The sequence below is a fragment of the Sphaerodactylus townsendi genome, linkage group LG11 (assembly GCF_021028975.2).
Source record: "Sphaerodactylus townsendi isolate TG3544 linkage group LG11, MPM_Stown_v2.3, whole genome shotgun sequence".
Lineage (NCBI taxonomy): Eukaryota > Metazoa > Chordata > Lepidosauria > Squamata > Sphaerodactylidae > Sphaerodactylus > Sphaerodactylus townsendi.
In genome coordinates, this window is record NC_059435.1 from 5,228,588 (window position 1) to 5,245,848 (window position 17,261).

At 43.5% G+C, this 17,261-nt stretch overlaps 1 protein-coding gene across 3 annotated transcripts in view; it reads left to right on the top strand.

Annotated features, from left to right (window-relative positions):
* The window catches only part of INO80C (INO80 complex subunit C), a 49,670-nt gene that overhangs the window by 6,813 nt on the left and 25,596 nt on the right, over positions 1-17,261 (top strand). For all 3 annotated transcript variants that reach the window (XR_007245790.1, XM_048511395.1, XM_048511396.1), the window contains exon 2: positions 16,041-16,151. Coding sequence is in view for 2 of the 3 variants with exons in the window: in XM_048511395.1 (XP_048367352.1) it covers positions 16,041-16,151 (111 nt within the window). In the remaining variant the exon portion in view is untranslated. The remainder of the gene's footprint in view (positions 1-16,040; positions 16,152-17,261) is intronic.

Below are 17,261 nucleotides of genomic sequence, written 5' to 3' on the forward strand. Positions count from 1 at the left end.
TTGTATAAAACTGCATACATTGTCTTTAAAACCTCTGCATAGATTAAGTATTAAAAGGCTTGAAAGGGAAATTTATAAAAATTTAATGCCAATTTTTTGGGTAGAAGTATATTTAATGCATAAATCCTAGTGGAGATTGCTGAAAGGTTAACTTTTTATGATGAATATATGTGACTCAGTTGTCCACACACAGATGCACAATAATCAGGTTTTTGAAATATATTGAAATGATTTAGAAAAAAACAGCTTTTCTACCATAACCACCAGGGAGCTAATTTGGTTATCCCCTTTTACCTGGAGAAACTGAAGCTATTCATTGTGTCAGACAGGCAAAATTAAAACGATGTTACGGATCGGTAGAGCTAACAGATACCACAGGTAGAAGAAGAAGAAGAGTTTGGATTTATATCCTCCCTTTCTCTCCTGCAGGAGACTCAAAGGGGCTGACAATCTCCTTGCCCTTCCCCCCTCACAACAAACACCCTGTGAGGTAGGTGGGGCTGAGAGAGCTCCGAAAAGCTGTGACTAGCCCAAGGTCACCCAGCTAGCATGTGTGGGAGTGCACAGGCTAAGCTGAATTCCCCAGATAAGCCTTCACAGCTCAGGCAGCAGAGCTGGGAATCAAACCCGGTTCCTCCAGATTAGATACACGAGCTCTTAACCTCCTACGCCACTGCTGTTCTCACGCCACTGCTGCTCTCTTGTATCTTGTAATGTTATTTTGATACTGCAAGTAGAGATTTGGGAAACAGTTTACTGAGACAGATAGATAAAAATAATCTTTTTGAGTGGCAATACATCGCTTCTCGGCCTTTTGGCTAAGATCAAGTGTGTGTGAGTGGGAATAAATAGGCAACCAAGCATGTTGAAGAATTTGCGGGGTGGAGTGATTATGATCCGATGGAGAAGAGAGTCATTAAGAGCTGAGAGGGAAGGGCCTCTAGCCTGAGTCTGGCCAGAAGGCCACTGGTCAGAACTGGTTACTGGGAGCCAGAGCTGCCCATTCCAGAGAGGGCATTCCGCCAGAGTGTGTGGGCGGGGCCTCCTCCCAAGGTGAAGACAGGTATTGGGGGTGGATTTAAGGACATCTGTGTTGAAGAGCTGGGGAGAGACAGGGGATGCTCCAAGAATTCAAGGCAGTCAGTAAGATAGTCTCACAGGTACACATGGAGGTGAGGGAACCTAGGTCAGTGATAGCGAACCTTTTCGAGACCAAGTGCCCAAATTGCAACCCAAAACCCACTGATTTATCGCAAAGTGCCAACACAGCAATTTAACCAGAATACTGAGGTTTTGGTTTAAAAAAAACAGTTGGCTCCGAGGCGTGCGTTACTTGGGAGTAAGCTTGGTGGTAGTCAGTGGCTTTGCTTTGAAGCAACTGTGCAACTCTTCCAATGGGTGAATCACGACCCGAGGAGGGTTTACTCAGAAGCAAGCCCCATTGCCAGCAACTGAGCTTACTCCCAGGTAAAGGATCACGCTTTAGTTCTTCACACGAAAATCAGTGGGGTTTAACAGTGCTTAACAGGGTTACCTACACTGCTTCCCCAAAACTAGGTCTTAGGTTTAATGCTAATAATCGAGCCCAGAGACCCAGGCCAGCCTAGATGTGTGTGTGGGGGGGCACTTTGCTTGCGCGTGCTCACAGAGTGGGCTCTGAGTGCCACCTCTGGCACCCGTGCCATAGGTTCGCCACCACTGACCTAGGTGCTTGGGCCCAGGGAGTGATGGAAATACTCTCAGCAGTGCCTAGCATGTACTCTGGACTGTAACTAATCCTGTTGTTGCAAGCATTGCTTGGCTCCATGAGTAAGTACGCTGGTGAGAGGGAGGTCTGCCCACTCTCTAGCTTCAGCTCTGGACAGTCCCACCACATGGGCAGGCTCTGAGCAAGACCTGACAGCTACAGAGGCAGTTCTTGTCTCCACAAGGCTGAGGTGTCCTTCTGGTAGCCATGGCCCCCAAACGTTTTGAGCCTACAGGCACCTTCGGCATTCTAACACAGGGTGGCAGGCACCGCCACAAAATGGCTGCTGCAGGAGGTGGACCCTGTCACAAAATGGCTGCCACAGCCTACCTTCAGTGAAGATCCTTGTGCTGTGGTGGCCACTGCTATAGAATTCAACCTTTTAAAATAACTGCACAGCCAATCTAATTCCCTGGTTGTGGTGGGTTTTCCGGGCTGTGTGGCCGTGGTCTGGTGGATCTTGTTCCTCTACGGCAGGGGTCTGCAACCTGCGGCTCTCCAGATGTTCATGGACTACAATTCCCATCAGTCCCTGCCAGCATGGCCAATTGTCATCCATGAACATCTGGAGAGCCGCAGGTTGCAGACCCCTGCTCTACGGGGAGAAAATGTTTCAACAGACCCGGAAAATGGAGACACTCCGGATCAAGAAAGCACACCTGCTATGCTCTTTATCCTTTCTTCTGCATTGCAGAGACACCAAAACTATTCCAGCCTTTCTCACAGAAAAAAGGACTTTTAAATCCCCACAGGCTAACCGCATATATGACCGCCTGGAATGTGCATTATTACGTGAGAGAATCCACACCACACGCAAAGAACTTGCAGCCATAGATGAGGAGTTGTTACTACTCCACATCCACATCAGTCCAAAAAATAGAAGTCAGGACTGGGACAAAAATAGACAACCTCACCTACAGAAAAATGGAGGAAGACATTGCTAGCCACACACAAAGACAGAAGCAGAAATTCAACAAAATCCAAATGGACAAGATCCACCAGACCACGGCCACACAGCCCAGAAAACCCACCACAACCAGTTGAATCCGGCCGTGAAAGCCTTCGGCAAATCTAATTCCCAGTGTCCAAGTAGAAGCCTTGCTGGGCAAAAGCCCCACTTGGCCCCACCCACGTTCTAAAATCATTTGGTGGGGGCCAAAAAAGTGTCCATAGGCACCCTGATGCCCACAGGCAACATACTGAGGACTCTTGAGAAGCCAGACCTTGGAGTGGAACAGGATGAAGGGTCAGTTACCTTCACCCTGGACCCTCTGTGGAGGTGAGGTGGGAGGGGGTGATGGAGGATGTCTCTTTGCCATCTGTTGCAAAGAGACTGTTCTGCATAACCATTAATATTACTATACTCTGTCTCACAAAAAGATGTCAGTAAATTGTATGTTTCTCTGCCACAGAACTCAGCATGCCAGACTGTCTTTGTTATAGAATGCTCTGCCTTTGTCCTAGTGTCTACCTAGCCCTGTTCCCCTCATTGGTTGGAAAGTTTGATGATAATCACTCAATGAACTCTAAATGCTCTTGTATCAAAGCACCATGTTAAGTAATGCATAAAATAACAGTTTTGATAAAGGCAGGGCATAAACAAGAATGATAATTCTCATATTTGTTCAAGACTATATTCTAGCGTGGAAGCATACAGTTTTCTTGACCACTGCACCTTGACTGACTGACTGTTTTAAATCCTTGAGGGATTTAAAAGTCCTTTTTGAGGCAGAGTATAGAACCGTGCCTCCCTTCATGTTAGGCTACCCTAAGTAGGACAGTTGCTTCGGGAACAATTGCCTTATTTTCTAACCTCAGAAGGGTGAAATGACAAAGCAGCCACTGATTTTCTCTCTTGACATACCTACTCAGTTCCCAATTTATAAAAATGTAACTCCTTTTCTAACATTTATTTGTTTAACTTCATTCATCGTTTGCCTTTCTTGGTGAGACTGAAAATGGATCACACAAATAAAAACAATGGAATAGGAAACACAAACTGTTATCTTAAAAGAATCTCCCCAACCGAATGCCTGTAAGACTTGGTCCCCTGTGAGGCTTCAAGATTTTGAAGTAATTATAAAAATGGAGGGGAATAGATATTTACTGTTGTTTCTGTTGTTTTGTATAATGAAAACAGTTTTTAGAAGCCTTACAAAAATACAGAAAGGTGTGTTAACACTAGAATTGCAAACTGACTCAAACACTTTGACCTGTTCCTGTGCCTTTATATTGTTTGATCTGTAGTCCATATGAGCATATTGATATGCATATAATCTTCTAATATCTGTGGATCAAACTGCTGCTAAAGGCACTTAATCAGTGGTCAAGAAAGTTGGCCTCCTTAATTAAGATTTTAAAACACACTTGAAAGGGGAAGAGAAACAAAGCATCGTGTTGTTGCATGTAAATGCTGAACTGTTTAATTAACTGACAAAATCTAACCCTAATTAACACGGATCCATATAAATTGTGATGCCTGCTGTCCATAGTTATTGGGAGACATGTCTCTGAGTTCAAGGAAGCATGCCTTGAGAGGTCTGAAGCTAGATGGGTAGCAGCCCAAGAAGGCTTGGTTGTAGCACGAAAACTTTGGGACGCCTTGCATTGGTGCCTTTCGCCAGCAGGTGAAGACAACTTTGTTTTGTCTGCCATACCTCCTAGAGCAGGGGTAGGGAACCTTTAACACTCGAAGAGCCATTTGGCCCCTTTTTCCATGGGAAAAGAAAACACTTGGAGCCGCAAATAATTTTTGACATTTAAAATAAAGATAACACTGTATATATTGGGTTTTTTTACCTTTTTCTCCGCTCATTCTGAGAAGTGCATGAATGCACCCACCCTGCTGCCTGCAGTGTGGGCAAGGATGAAGCCGGCGGCTCGGCTCGTGGAGCCACAGTGCAAGGGCAGAAGATCCGCATGCGGCTCTCGAGCTGCAGGTTCCCTACCCCTGTCCTAGAGCATTTACTAGCACTCCTTCTAATGTTGTTTATGTTTTAATTGAATTATTTTATAGTTTTAGCAGTCTTTTCATTGCTTACATGTTTTAGTGTTTTTGTGTTTACCACCCTGTGGACCCAGATCGGTTGAAAAGGCTACATAAAATGTTTTTATGATTGTTGTTGTTGTTGATGATGATGATAATAATAATAATAAACCACCCCTCTCAAGTGTACATAGATACTGCAGCCTGATATAACTTAAATTATGATCATTTGCTTAAAAATTATATGTCAGGATTATAAATTTTATAATCTATCTTTATCATGTCATAAGAACATAAGAAAGAGCCTGCTGGATCAGACCAGAGTCCATCTAGTCCAGCACTCTGCTACTCACAGTGGCCCACCAGGTGCCTTTGGGAGCTCACATGCAGGATGTGAAAGCAATGGCCTGCTGCTGCTGCTGCTCCTGAGCACCTGGTCTGCTAAGGCATTTGCAGTCTCAGATCAAGAGGATCAAGATTGGTAGCCATAGATCGACTTCTCCTCTATAAATCTGTCCAAGCCCTTTTTAAAGCTATCCAGGTTAGTGGCCATCACCACCTCCTGTGTCAGCATATTCCAAACACCAATCACACGTTGCGTGAAGAAGTGTTTCCTTTTATTACTCCTAATTCTTCCCCCCAGCATTTTCAATGAATGCCCCCTGGTTCTAGTATTGTGAGAAAGAGAGAAAAATTTATTTCTGTCAACATTTTCTACCCCATGCATAATTTTATAGACTTCAATCATATCCCCCCTCAGACGTCTCCTCTCCAAACTAAAGAGTCCCAAACGCTGCAGCCTCTCCTCATAAGGAAGGTGCTCCAGTCCCTCAATCATCCTTGTTGCCCTTCTCTGCACTTTTTCTATCTCTTCAATATCCTTTTTGAGATGTGACGACCAGAACTGAACACAGTACTCCAAGTGCGGTCGCACCACGGCTTTATGTAATGGCATGACAATCTTTGCAGTTTTATTATCAATTCTTTTCCTAATTATCCCCAGCATAGAGTATTTCATATTTTATGTCTATTTCATATTTTATTACTCTATAGGTTGTGGTTTTTTGAGAGAGAGAGAGAGTACCAACGTGATGTAATGGTTAAGGTTTTGGCCTAGATAGAACCTGGGAAATCCGGCTTTGAATCACCACTCAACCCATGGCCGTTTGCTGGGAGACTTTGGGGACAATCACACTTTCTTAGTCCCACCCCTGTCAAGTACCTGGATGGGAGATCTCCAAGGAATACCCAGCTCATGACATGGAGGCAGGAAATGGCAAGCCACCTCCCAACATCTCTGATCTTGAAAACTTATTTTGCTTTATTTGGGCTGTCCCAGCCACAGCCTACAATGTCACCACAAGTCAGCTGTGGGTCGACAACAACAAAAACAAGTCATTTTTAGTTGTCTTGCATAATTTACACAACCAGACACCTACTGTTGGAGGTTCAGGGGATTTCCAGTTTGTGACAATTGACATCTTTGTTACAATAAGCCTGTCTTCAAGCATGCCTTTAACATGACCTTCAAAAATCCTGATCTTTACTTTGTAATTTGTTTTTCAAAGTCCCATTTTTAAAGTTCAGCCAAAAGCATTTTCCAAAACGAAGGTCTCGCAAGTCAGGCTGTACTTAAAAGGGGAAGATAAGGAAGTCCTGCCAGGGAAATGGAACGTCTTATGCCGTGACTTGACAGCATCTGTTTCCTCTAGGAACTCAATTAAAACGTTGCTGTCCTTCCGACGGTGTTCTAAACTTTTGGAAACTTGCATGCTCCCTTGAGGCAGCTTGTTGTGGCTGCTGAGGTGACCAAAGTAATTAGTATTTCACACACTCTGTGTAAGTATTTTGTCATACAGTGCGGCAGGCCAAGGGAAGGAGAGCGATCGGAGAGCTGGGCCAGCGATGAGACCAGGGAGGAATCCGCCCTTTAATCAAGAGCAGGAGAAGTTGTAATGCCCAGTCCGAGTGCCCTACAGAGAGCATCGAAAAGTGATCCATCACTGTGTGACAGTCCAATCAGACAGACAAAATCGTACCCAGCCTTTCTTGGATCTGGTGGAATATAAAATAGTTTCATATTATCTGAAAACATTAGTTTTAAAATGGTAGTATATAAGTCAGTGTTTGTAAATATCAGGAATAACCAGTTCATGTATTATCGGGGTTTATGCTGTGTCCTTTGGATGAGAAATGCATCTGTTTACACAAAGAGACTTCCCCACACCCCTCCAAGTAAGCAGGTTCCAACATAAATTTGCCGCCTGTCTTTAAGGGACCGCCAAGTGACAGAGCAGGTGTACTTTGTGGTGGCTGGAAAGCGCTGCTAAGTTGTAGCCAACCTCTGTGGGGTTCCCAAATCAAGACTAGTGCAGAGGTGGTTTGCCATTGGCTGCCTGTGCATGGCAATGCTTGGACTTGGAGCAGCAGTGGCGTAGGAGGTTAAGAGCTCATGTATCTAATCTGGAGGAACCGGGTTTGATTCCCAGCTCTGCCGCCTGAGCTGTGGAGGCTCATCTGGGGAATTCAGATTAGCCTGTGCACTCCCACACACGCCAGCTGGGTGACCTTGGGCTAGTCACAGCTTCTCGGAGCTCTCTCAGCCCCACCCACCTCACAGGGTGTTTGTTGTGAGGGGGGAAGGGCAAGGAGATTGTCAGCCCCTTTGAGTCGCCTACAGGAGAGAAAGGGGGATATAAATCCAAACTCCTCCTCCTCCTCCTCCTCCTCCTCCTCCTCCTCTTCTTCTTCTTCTTCTTCTTCATAGGTAAGGTGAGTTTGGCCACTGCAGTAAGAAAATCACTCAGTGCATGTAGGAATTCTGTTTTTACCTCTGTTCCTCCTTCCCCCGTGATAGCACTCCTTTGTGAAATGCATTTACTGACCAATCTTTGTGCTTCTGCTTATTTACTAAAGCAGCACATGGTTCAATCCTTTTATGAATTATGCACGTAACGTGGGAATTTAGTTTATAGTGAGGTTATGATTTTACCTGTATGTGTATATTTCCTTTTATGTTGATGACAGTTTATTATGTTGTAGCTGATCTACAGTCCTAATGGAATTAAGCAATTAATTTAAAAAATGTATTTACTGAGAAGTTGATCTCTGTGAATTAAACTGGGTAGCTTCTTGGTGGTTCCCATTAGGATGGCAGTCTCGCAAACCTCTGCTGGAGTACCAGATTGCTCTGTAGGTTTATTAATCCTTCATTGAGCTGAAGTAATATCCACAGAACTCAGCATTTTTTTAAAACTCTCCAGTTCATGTCAGATTTTTTTCGTGCCCAGTAATTTCATAAAATGAATATGATGTCAGCTGTTCAGCTTGAGCAACCTATTATTTTTAACTAGCTTAATGTGTGCTGAAAAGGTTTTACAAACAGTATATATCAAATAGGAAAAACTAGCCACGCAAAGTGAAATTGAATGGGGATTCTAAAGGAAAATATGTTCTTAAACATGCTATTTTCACACTTCTCCATAACTCTGCTGATCATGCTTGACTATTGAGCAGAAAGAATAAGTAATTTTGAGCCCAAGTTTACATACCAAGCAGAGGCTGCAAGTGCCAGCTACGTTCAGATATAACAGTAAGTCAGGTTTGAATGAACTCCAGTTGACTGGGATGTCTCAAAGCAAACTGCCCAGTGGGAGCTAAAGGGTGATTCCAATTCCCTTCTTCCCCTTTTTCGCACCGATCACCTTGGTGTTCTTCACTCTGATTTAAGTCATAAACAGATTTGACCATATTAGCCGTATTATGGGTGGCAGTATTGTACCTCTGCTGTCGAGAGATTCCATAACGATTCCATATTATGGGTGGCAGTATTGTACCTCTGCTGTCGAGAGATTCCATAACGACGTGTGACAAAAGATCATTGGTTTCAGGAGATCAGAGGGTATCTGCTTCACAATAAGTGTGGGGGAAGACTCTGGTGTTTCTTGGTGGTCTCCCCTCCAAGTACTAGCCAAGGCCAACCTTCTTAGCTTCTGAGATCTGACTGGCCTGGGCTATTCCCCGGGTTTACAAACCAGCAAAATGTATGTGTACTTTCCTAGCAGTGATCACCTGAAAACAACTTTAAAACATCTGGACTTTCCTAGTATTGTAATGACAATGGCATCTGGTCACTGGTCTTATATTTATAAAATGTGAATCTTTACAAATAGAATTTTTTTTCCTCATAAAGCGCTTGGACAACATTTAAAAACATATACACAACTCACATGTGTTTGGGTGATGCTCAAGGCAGCCATGAAAAAGGACAGCAGTTATATTTGCAGCATCTTAAGTGGCAAAGTGCATTCTTCTCCGAACAGGAAGTTGCATCATTTGGGTTCAAGTAATATTTGGTACTGTCTGGGAGGTTTGAAAGGGGGATTCGTCGTTTAGGGGGTGCATGGTGGTACTTACCACCCCTGGCCTTTTATTTATTTAAAACATTTATTAATTACCTTTCCTCCTAACGGCTATTAAGGCAGTTTATGGTATAAATAAAATACTCAAAAATATTGGGTGCAGATAACTCCATCTCTATTTAAAGAAAAAAAAAGTTACCTTCTGTTTGCCTGGCTGTTCATTAACACCACAAGTAAAAAAAATTTGTTGCCAGCCTTTTACATAAACGTATTGTTTTTCTATCTATCCAGGAATGTTAACAGTGTTTTAAATTAGTTCAGATTGAGCAAAATCTGAAATAACCCATAATCCCATGTCATCTTTATTTATTACGTTTCAAAGTAAATGATGTGGTTAATTAATTGCCGCAGAAACAATTGATGGGGGAGTGATAAACATGGCCTCTTGAAGTGTAGGATGTGAATCTAAACTTAAACCTGGATGAAGTTTATTAAATCAGTTCCCAGAGAAATCCAGCCTGAACTTTATAAACAGTTTGTCCCCTTAACAAACAAAACTTACACACCCTAAATGTCCTGAAAAGAATTCTAAAGGAAATAAGTGCCCACCACTCAAGAAATTATAGTGTGGATACAAGAGTTCACCTCCATGGGAGAAGTTAGAACTTGTTTTACAGAACACGGTTGGAACATTAAAATTACTCAAGACAATTTTGTGTAAGATAGAGAAGTACATCTTCGTACCTTTTCTGTAGCCAGATCTTTGGTGACATCCAGTGAGAATTGAAAAAGTTCCCTGAGTATTAACTGCTAGATGAGTGTAAAATTCATGCAGTTTGCACTGAAGGAAAAGATGGTCCTCACCATGTCTTCAGTCTCCATCAACTACCATGAGGACATCATTTTAGTGTCTTTGCTGAGACTCTTTTTGTGGTGAGCGGCATTAGAGAAGCTGCAGGTCCATTCTTTGAGGATGAAAGTCCCTCATGGTTGGGGACATGTCACCTACCTCTTAGTCTGAAGAAGAGCTGGGTTTTATACCCTGCTCTTCTGTACCTTTAAGGAGTCTCAAAGCAGCTTGCAATCACCTTCCTTTCCCCTCCCCACAGCAGACACCTTATAAGACAGGTGGAGCTGTGTGAGTGCAGAGAGAGCTCTCCTGATCTTTTAGGGTGGGGCAGACATTACTGTCACCAACGGGCATGATGAGCTATTCATATCGCGTTTATTGCACCTTAAGTAACAGATTCTGGAACTCTGAAGATTCTTGAGAAGGGCTTCATTGAGATCCCAGTAGAGCATCTGTGTAAATTCTGCTTGGTGTAATGAACTAGTAAAGTCCAGGCAAAAGTAACCGTTCTCAGTTCTTTATTGTACTGGCAGTCATAATCGAATACAGGCGATGCGAGTTCTGAAAACCTCAGAACTTTGATAATAGTTTTAACACAGTAGCAAACCTCTTTCCTGCCACATGAAAATCAACAGTGCATAGTTTCACACAGTCAAGCTGAGATAACAGGAAAGCAGAAATCCCCAGACCAGGCAGAGAGCCAGGACTGACAGGTGGGAAAAATCCAAGGACAGAACACACCCCTAAGAACCGTACCCCCCCGGGTTTGTCACGAAACGCCTTGTAGAAAGCAGTAACAAGAATAAGGGCGTGGACATCAGTAGCACAGACCCATTGATCATGACCTGTGGGAACCCCACCCACGAAACCAGATGCCAGCCACAGATGCAGGCGAAACGTCAGGAGAGAATGCTGCTAGAACACGGCCTTACAGCCCGGAAACCACACAGCACCCCATTGTGCTGGTTCCTTTATTTCCAAACCTGCTTTCTATTTTTTATCACTGGTTTTACTCCTCCCTCCTCTGTCCTTGAGGGGCTAATCATCCATCCCTCCCCATTTGCTTGGGCCTCTTTCCCTGGCCCACGTGTCCCTCTTCAGTGGTCTGCTTTAAGGAGGCTTTAAGGACTGGCTCTTATAGCCTGCTCACTGGCACTGTTGCCTCTCCAGTGGTCAAGGCTCAGATTGTGTCCCAGGAACAGATACATATCCGGACATGACCAAAGCGTCCGATTCAGCCTGTCTTTGGGGAAAGGATGGTCTTTCTTTCCAGAGCCCGATCACTAACAAACTCATCAAACAGATACCATTTTACACATGATTTGAATGGTTCCACTTCATTACTTCTCATTTGAGAATGCACTTAAAGCCGCAGCAGGGGGGGTTGGTGGTAGCGAAGTTTTTCACTTCAAGAAAGGCAGGCAGGCAGGCACACGGCGTAAAGCAGATGGGAACCCCGCTGGCCCCGTTTAAAAAGTCAGATTCTGATGAGAAACTGAAAGAGTTTACAACTCAAAACAAGTTAGAATTTTTTTTTTTGAAAGTTTGCAAGGCACAAAAGGCCTTGATTTTGCATCCCTTACATTCCTTACTGTGCGTTATTTTGAGTATAGAAACAAAGTACAGGCTGCTGGTGAGAACTCCAGTGAAATAACCAACGCAAAGGAATGTTACATCCCTTAATTTTGTGCAGAAAATAATAGGGTTCTGTCATATACATCAAGTCTCTCTAAGTTCTGTAAAGGTTTGTTCCATAAAAGTCCCAATTAAAACTGGAATGTTCTAAATGAGCCCGTTGCTACCGAAGACCTAACCGGTGGTGGAAAGTGCCATCAAGTCATAGCCGGCGTATGGCGAGCCCAGAGCATTTTTAAGGCAAGAGACATTCAGAGGGGGTTTGTTATTGCCAGCCTCTGAGCAGCAGCCCTGGACTCTCTTTGGTGGGTCTCCCATTCAAGTATTAACCAGGGCTTTTGAGATCTGGCGATATTGGCCTAGGCTAGGCCATCCAGGTCAGGGCGAAAACATAGCTACAGTTAATTAAAAATCTTAAGACTGGTATATGGTTCTGACCTGATGGGATTCCAGCTTAATTACACAAATCTTTTGCTGATCTCGTTATACCTTACAGCATTTTGCTTATAGGTCATTTTTCTGTCCTGGAATGAGGTTCAGCCAGTGGTGTTCCTGAAGTCAGATCACAGTGACCGTACCTTCACTGTGGTCCATTAACTGGTTCTTGCCCTCAGTTTTTGGCATATGTAGATCCTGGGGTATGGCTGTATTGCCCAAAGATTTGCTGACAAGGGGTTTGAGTAAGAAACCCATTTTTCGGGAAAGATGAGTGCCCTTTGTTGCTTATGCTGATTCTCTCTCTCTCTCTCTCTCTCTCTATCTCTCTCTCTCTCTTCCTCTGTGTGTGTGTATCTCAGGGTGGATTTGATTTAAATTCTTGCTAGTGTAATCTTGCTAGTACAGACTTAATATTTACAACTGGATGAAGGTTTCATTGTTAGAATAGTGCCTTCCTTACCCCATCGGTAGAGGAACTTCATTAAAATACCTGGTTTCATTAAAATAATACCTTCATTTAAAAACCTGGTTTCTTTTGGGGCCAGCCACTATTATTGATTTTTTCCTCTAGGGAGAGAGTAATGTGGTAAACCTTAGGTTATACACACAAAGATCCCAAGACTTGTGGAGGCTTCACTTTCATTTTCGCTGCTTGCCCCCCCCCCCTCACACTTAGCTCCTTGTGCATATTTATTCCACTCAGAACGATCTTCTATTCATTCAGCTTCTTGAAACTTAGCACTTGAGAGGTAAGGGACTGATTCTGTGTATGTAGATGTGCAAAGAAATGATGGGATTAGAAGAAGAAGAAGAAGAAGAAGAAGAAGAGTTTGGATTTATATCCCCCCTTTCTCTCCTGCAGGAGACTCAAAGGGGCTTACAATCTCCTTGCCCTTCCCCCCTCACAACACCCTGGGAGGTGGGTGGGGCTGAGAGAGCTCCGAGAAGCTGTGACTCGCCCAAGGTCACCCAGCTGGCGTGTGTGGGAGTGCACAGGCTAATCTGAATTCCCCAGATAAGCCTCCACAGCTCAGGCAGCAGAGCTGGGAATCAAACCCGGTTCCTCCAGATTAGATACACGAGCTCTTAACCTCCTACGCCACTACTGCTCCTTTTTCTCAAATCTGTATGTTTATTTTATAACATTTTTGCACCAAGCATCTACAGTAATATCTTCTAGAACGGAAAATTATAAAAAAAATTTTTTACAGAAACCTCTGAAAGGTTACAGAAACCTTGTGAATGGATTAATGGAATTCATTTACCCCAAAATTTAAACATTGCATGTTTATACAGTTTCATGGTACATACTTAAGAATTAATCCTTATTTTATGATGAATAGCCTTTGGACTACAATGTATCTTAAATGGAGAACTATTTAAACTATCTTTGGATAGATTATTTTTCTCAAAAGGTCTTTTATTTTAAAAAAATACAATTTCAATAAAAAAACTGGGTTTTTGTTTAAACAATTGATTTTTATCCTTTTTATGCCAAAGGTGGAATTATATGAAGATGGTTATTTGCTGTAATAGAGATATAAATCCCACTAACGTTTGAGACTATTTTATGATCTGTAACAGTATTGACTGGGGTATGAAGGAGGTGATTTAAACACATGGACTCGTTGCTTGGCCTTATGTCTTTCTTCTAAAGGAAGACTATTCCTTCTTTATAGAATTCCTTTTGTTACCATTTCCTTTTATACCACTTCCTTTATAATATCTTTGCTTTTCCCATGAGTTTTTTTTCCCTTTGCTAAAAATGAAAACTTTATTTAATAAGTTAATAGTCTGGATGTGAGTGAGTCCTGCTTGAAAAGAGCGATGTGCTCTTTTCCTCCTTCTCCTGCTGCCTCCTGTGCCCCCCCCCCACTTGTTTACCTGTAGGTCTCCACTTTCAAACTTGCATCGGACTCCTGCACTGGGGGTTTTTTTTGGGGGGGGGGGACCCAGTGCAGGAGTCAGATGCAAGATTGAAAGTGGAGACAATAAGGAACAATCTTCCTTCCCTCTACTTGCTAAGAGAAATGCTGTTCCATCAGAGAAACTGTTATTGCACAAACGGACAAGCACCTTGAGGTCCAAGTCTCTTTTAAAATGTTTTTATTCAAAACTAGCGGGCCCGGCCACGCGTTGCTGTGGCTGAGTCTGGTGAAGTGGAAAAGAAAGAAAAGGGGAAGCGAACGGTTCGAACATATGTCATTGCACAATGATTGCAAGGGAGGGGAGGGCAAGGGGCCCCTCGCTCCCCTCCCTCTCTCCCGTTCCCTTGCATGGCAACCCGGCCGGTCCCTCCCTAACGTTCCCCTTCCTCTGCTAGGGTAGGTGGGTCATGTGCAGGTGGCTGGCCCTGTCCCTTTCACTCCCTTCCCTTGCAGGCGAATTATCTAGCGTAAAACACGCTGGGAGGCATGAGCTATGTTGTGTTCAAATTTCAGAGTGTTTGGTCCAGCAAACCCCTGGACCCTCCCTCACCTTCCCCTTCCTCCGCTAGGGTGGGTGGGCCATGTGCAGATGGCGGGCCCCATCCCTTTCACTCCATAAGGCAGTGGTTTTCAAGGAAGGCATGGTTGGTTCCCTTAGACGGCCAGCAGATGGCGCTGTTGCAGAACAGAACTGTGGTTCCAACTGTCACAGGTGTGGCATGTACACAATAATGGGCACAGTTGTGACATGTACACAACGGGAGGTGTGGAAACAGTATCCCTTATGGAGTGAAAGGGATGGGGTCCGCCATCTGCACATGGCCCACCCACCCTAGCGGAGGAAGGGGAAGGTGAGGGAGGGTCCAGGGGTTTGCTGGATCGCACGCAAATGCGGTGTTGTGTGAAAATTTCAAAGCAATCGGTCCAGTAGTTTGGGAGATTATCTGTCAGCAGAAAAACGCACTGATAGATTTTTATATATTCAAAATGTCACAATCTGCACTTATCCCATTTCTGTATAACAATCTAACTGATGCTCTTAAGATACCTATGCTTTTGAACAACATGGATCCCACAGTGTGTGAGAATGTAGCAAAATTTCTGCTAACAATAATAGACGTAAGTCTAGATGAATACCAACCAATGTCTATGTATTATGACCACATATAGCCAGCAGTAATTTTTCTAGCTTCTGTCAGTATCCGATGACGTTTAAGTGAGTTAACTTAGCTGAAGGAATGTCCTATAGTTACAGAAGGACCATGTATATATTTTAGTATTTAGTATTTTAGTACCAGTGTCTATAATTGTGAGCAATAATGGGCAAATTTTGTATGCTGATTTTGTATGTTTATTTTATGCCAATAAAGGCTTGTGACTGTATATATTCAAAATGAAAAATTAACACTGGCTAAAAGTGACATTTGAGTACACTTGCAAAAGAGTTTTGGCCCCTTAGACAGCAGTCCTAAGCACTCTTCCTAGGATCAGGCTTCATTCAACTCAGTGGGTCTTGCATCTGTGTAAACATTCATTCTGCCTTTTGTAATGCACCAGGTGATGGGTTTTTTCCTCTTCTGTCTAGTTTTGTTACCATTAGTATAAGGCTTCAGACTTTACTCTTTGTGGGTGGGCGGGGAGGGAAGTCATCTTGGACAGCCCGATCTTGTCAGATTTTGGAACTAAGCAGGACATGCACAGATGAGAGGCCACTGAGGAAGACTATGCAGAAGAAGTGATTGGCAAGGCACCTCTGCATCTCACGTGGCTTGAAGCGTTTGCTGGCATTGCCGTGAGTCAGTTGCAACTTGGCAGCACTTATGAATGTGTGTGTGTAACTCCAGAGTCCAGAATTTTCAAACTGCTGCACTATGTCTTTTTGACTTGCAGCCTATCAATACATTTAATAGTCCACCGAGTATTTAAATCTGTATAGAACTGGATTTAGGGCAAATAAATCTGTTTGAGGATTTTATGGTTCATGCAGTCTGTGACCGATGTGTGAAGCTTTGGAGCGGGGAGGGGGGGGGGGCTGTGAAGTTGCATGTGCTGTTGACTTCCCCAGTCCTGGAACTGAATGAGACTCTTTTTCCAGAGTGGCGGTTCAGAGTCGGGGAGTGAGAATAAAATGGTGCCCACAGATTCCAACATGGGGTCAGCAGAGACTTCTGGCAAACCGTTGCCTTTCAAGGCACCTAGCTTCACAGTAAGTATCCACATGTATAGATAATACTTATATTTTGTTTACTCTATCGCACGGGTGGCCAACCTATGGTGCTCCAGATGTTCATGGACTACAATTCCATGCTGGCAGGGGCTGATGGGGATTGTAGTCCATGAACATCTGGAGCACCATAGGTCGGCCACCCCTACTCTATCGTGAGTCTTAGCATTGTCAGGCCTGGAGCTTACCGTTTAGCCCTGCAACAAGGGATTAACTTTAACTATGCCCGTGTGCGCGTGCTTCCTTTTGCCTGTCCGTCATCTTCAGTTTACCCTGTTGATCGCTGTTCTTTGTAACTGATGGCATATAAACTTAGCCGGTGAAGCTGTTTTGGTCATGAGACCAAGGAGAGGGGCCGTGGCTCTGTGGTAGAACATCTGTTTGACATGCGGAAAATCCCAGTTCAGTCTTCAGCTTCTCCACCTGAAAAAAGAAGCTATTGTGCAAGACCTCTCTGGGTGAGCTGTTGCCTGTCTGACTAGACTACTGACTGGATGCACTGATTCAGTATAGGACAGGGATGACCAACCTATGGCGCTCCAGATGTTCATGGACTACAATCCCCACCAGCCCCTGCCAGCATGGCCAATTGGCTGTGCTGGTAGGGGCTGATGGGAATTGCAGTCCATGAACATCTGGAGTGCCATAGGTTGGCCACCCCAGGTATAGGATAATTTCATGTGTTCATGATAGTAAAATTCTTGGTCCATTGACCAATTCAAAAGGAGCGTTTCTACACAAGGTCATTTCTGGGTGATCTGAAATATTATGGACTGGTCATACCATATTTTTTTAAAATATAAAATCTTTGTTAAATTCTTCAAAATGAATTCATACAGATAGGACAAGCACATATTAAAAAAAATGACACTTAACTGACATTGTACAGATATTGTGACTTCCATCTTCACAGCCATTTGAGAAGTGACTATCTTACATCCTCTAACTAATATATAATTGGTATAGTAAACAAGAAAACAATGAATGCAATGTCATCTAAAAAATTAAAACTTAATATCCACACTTCATTCTGAAATTTAAACCCAGCTGAGAATAAATCTGGGCCATATTGTTGTTTCATACATTCTAACT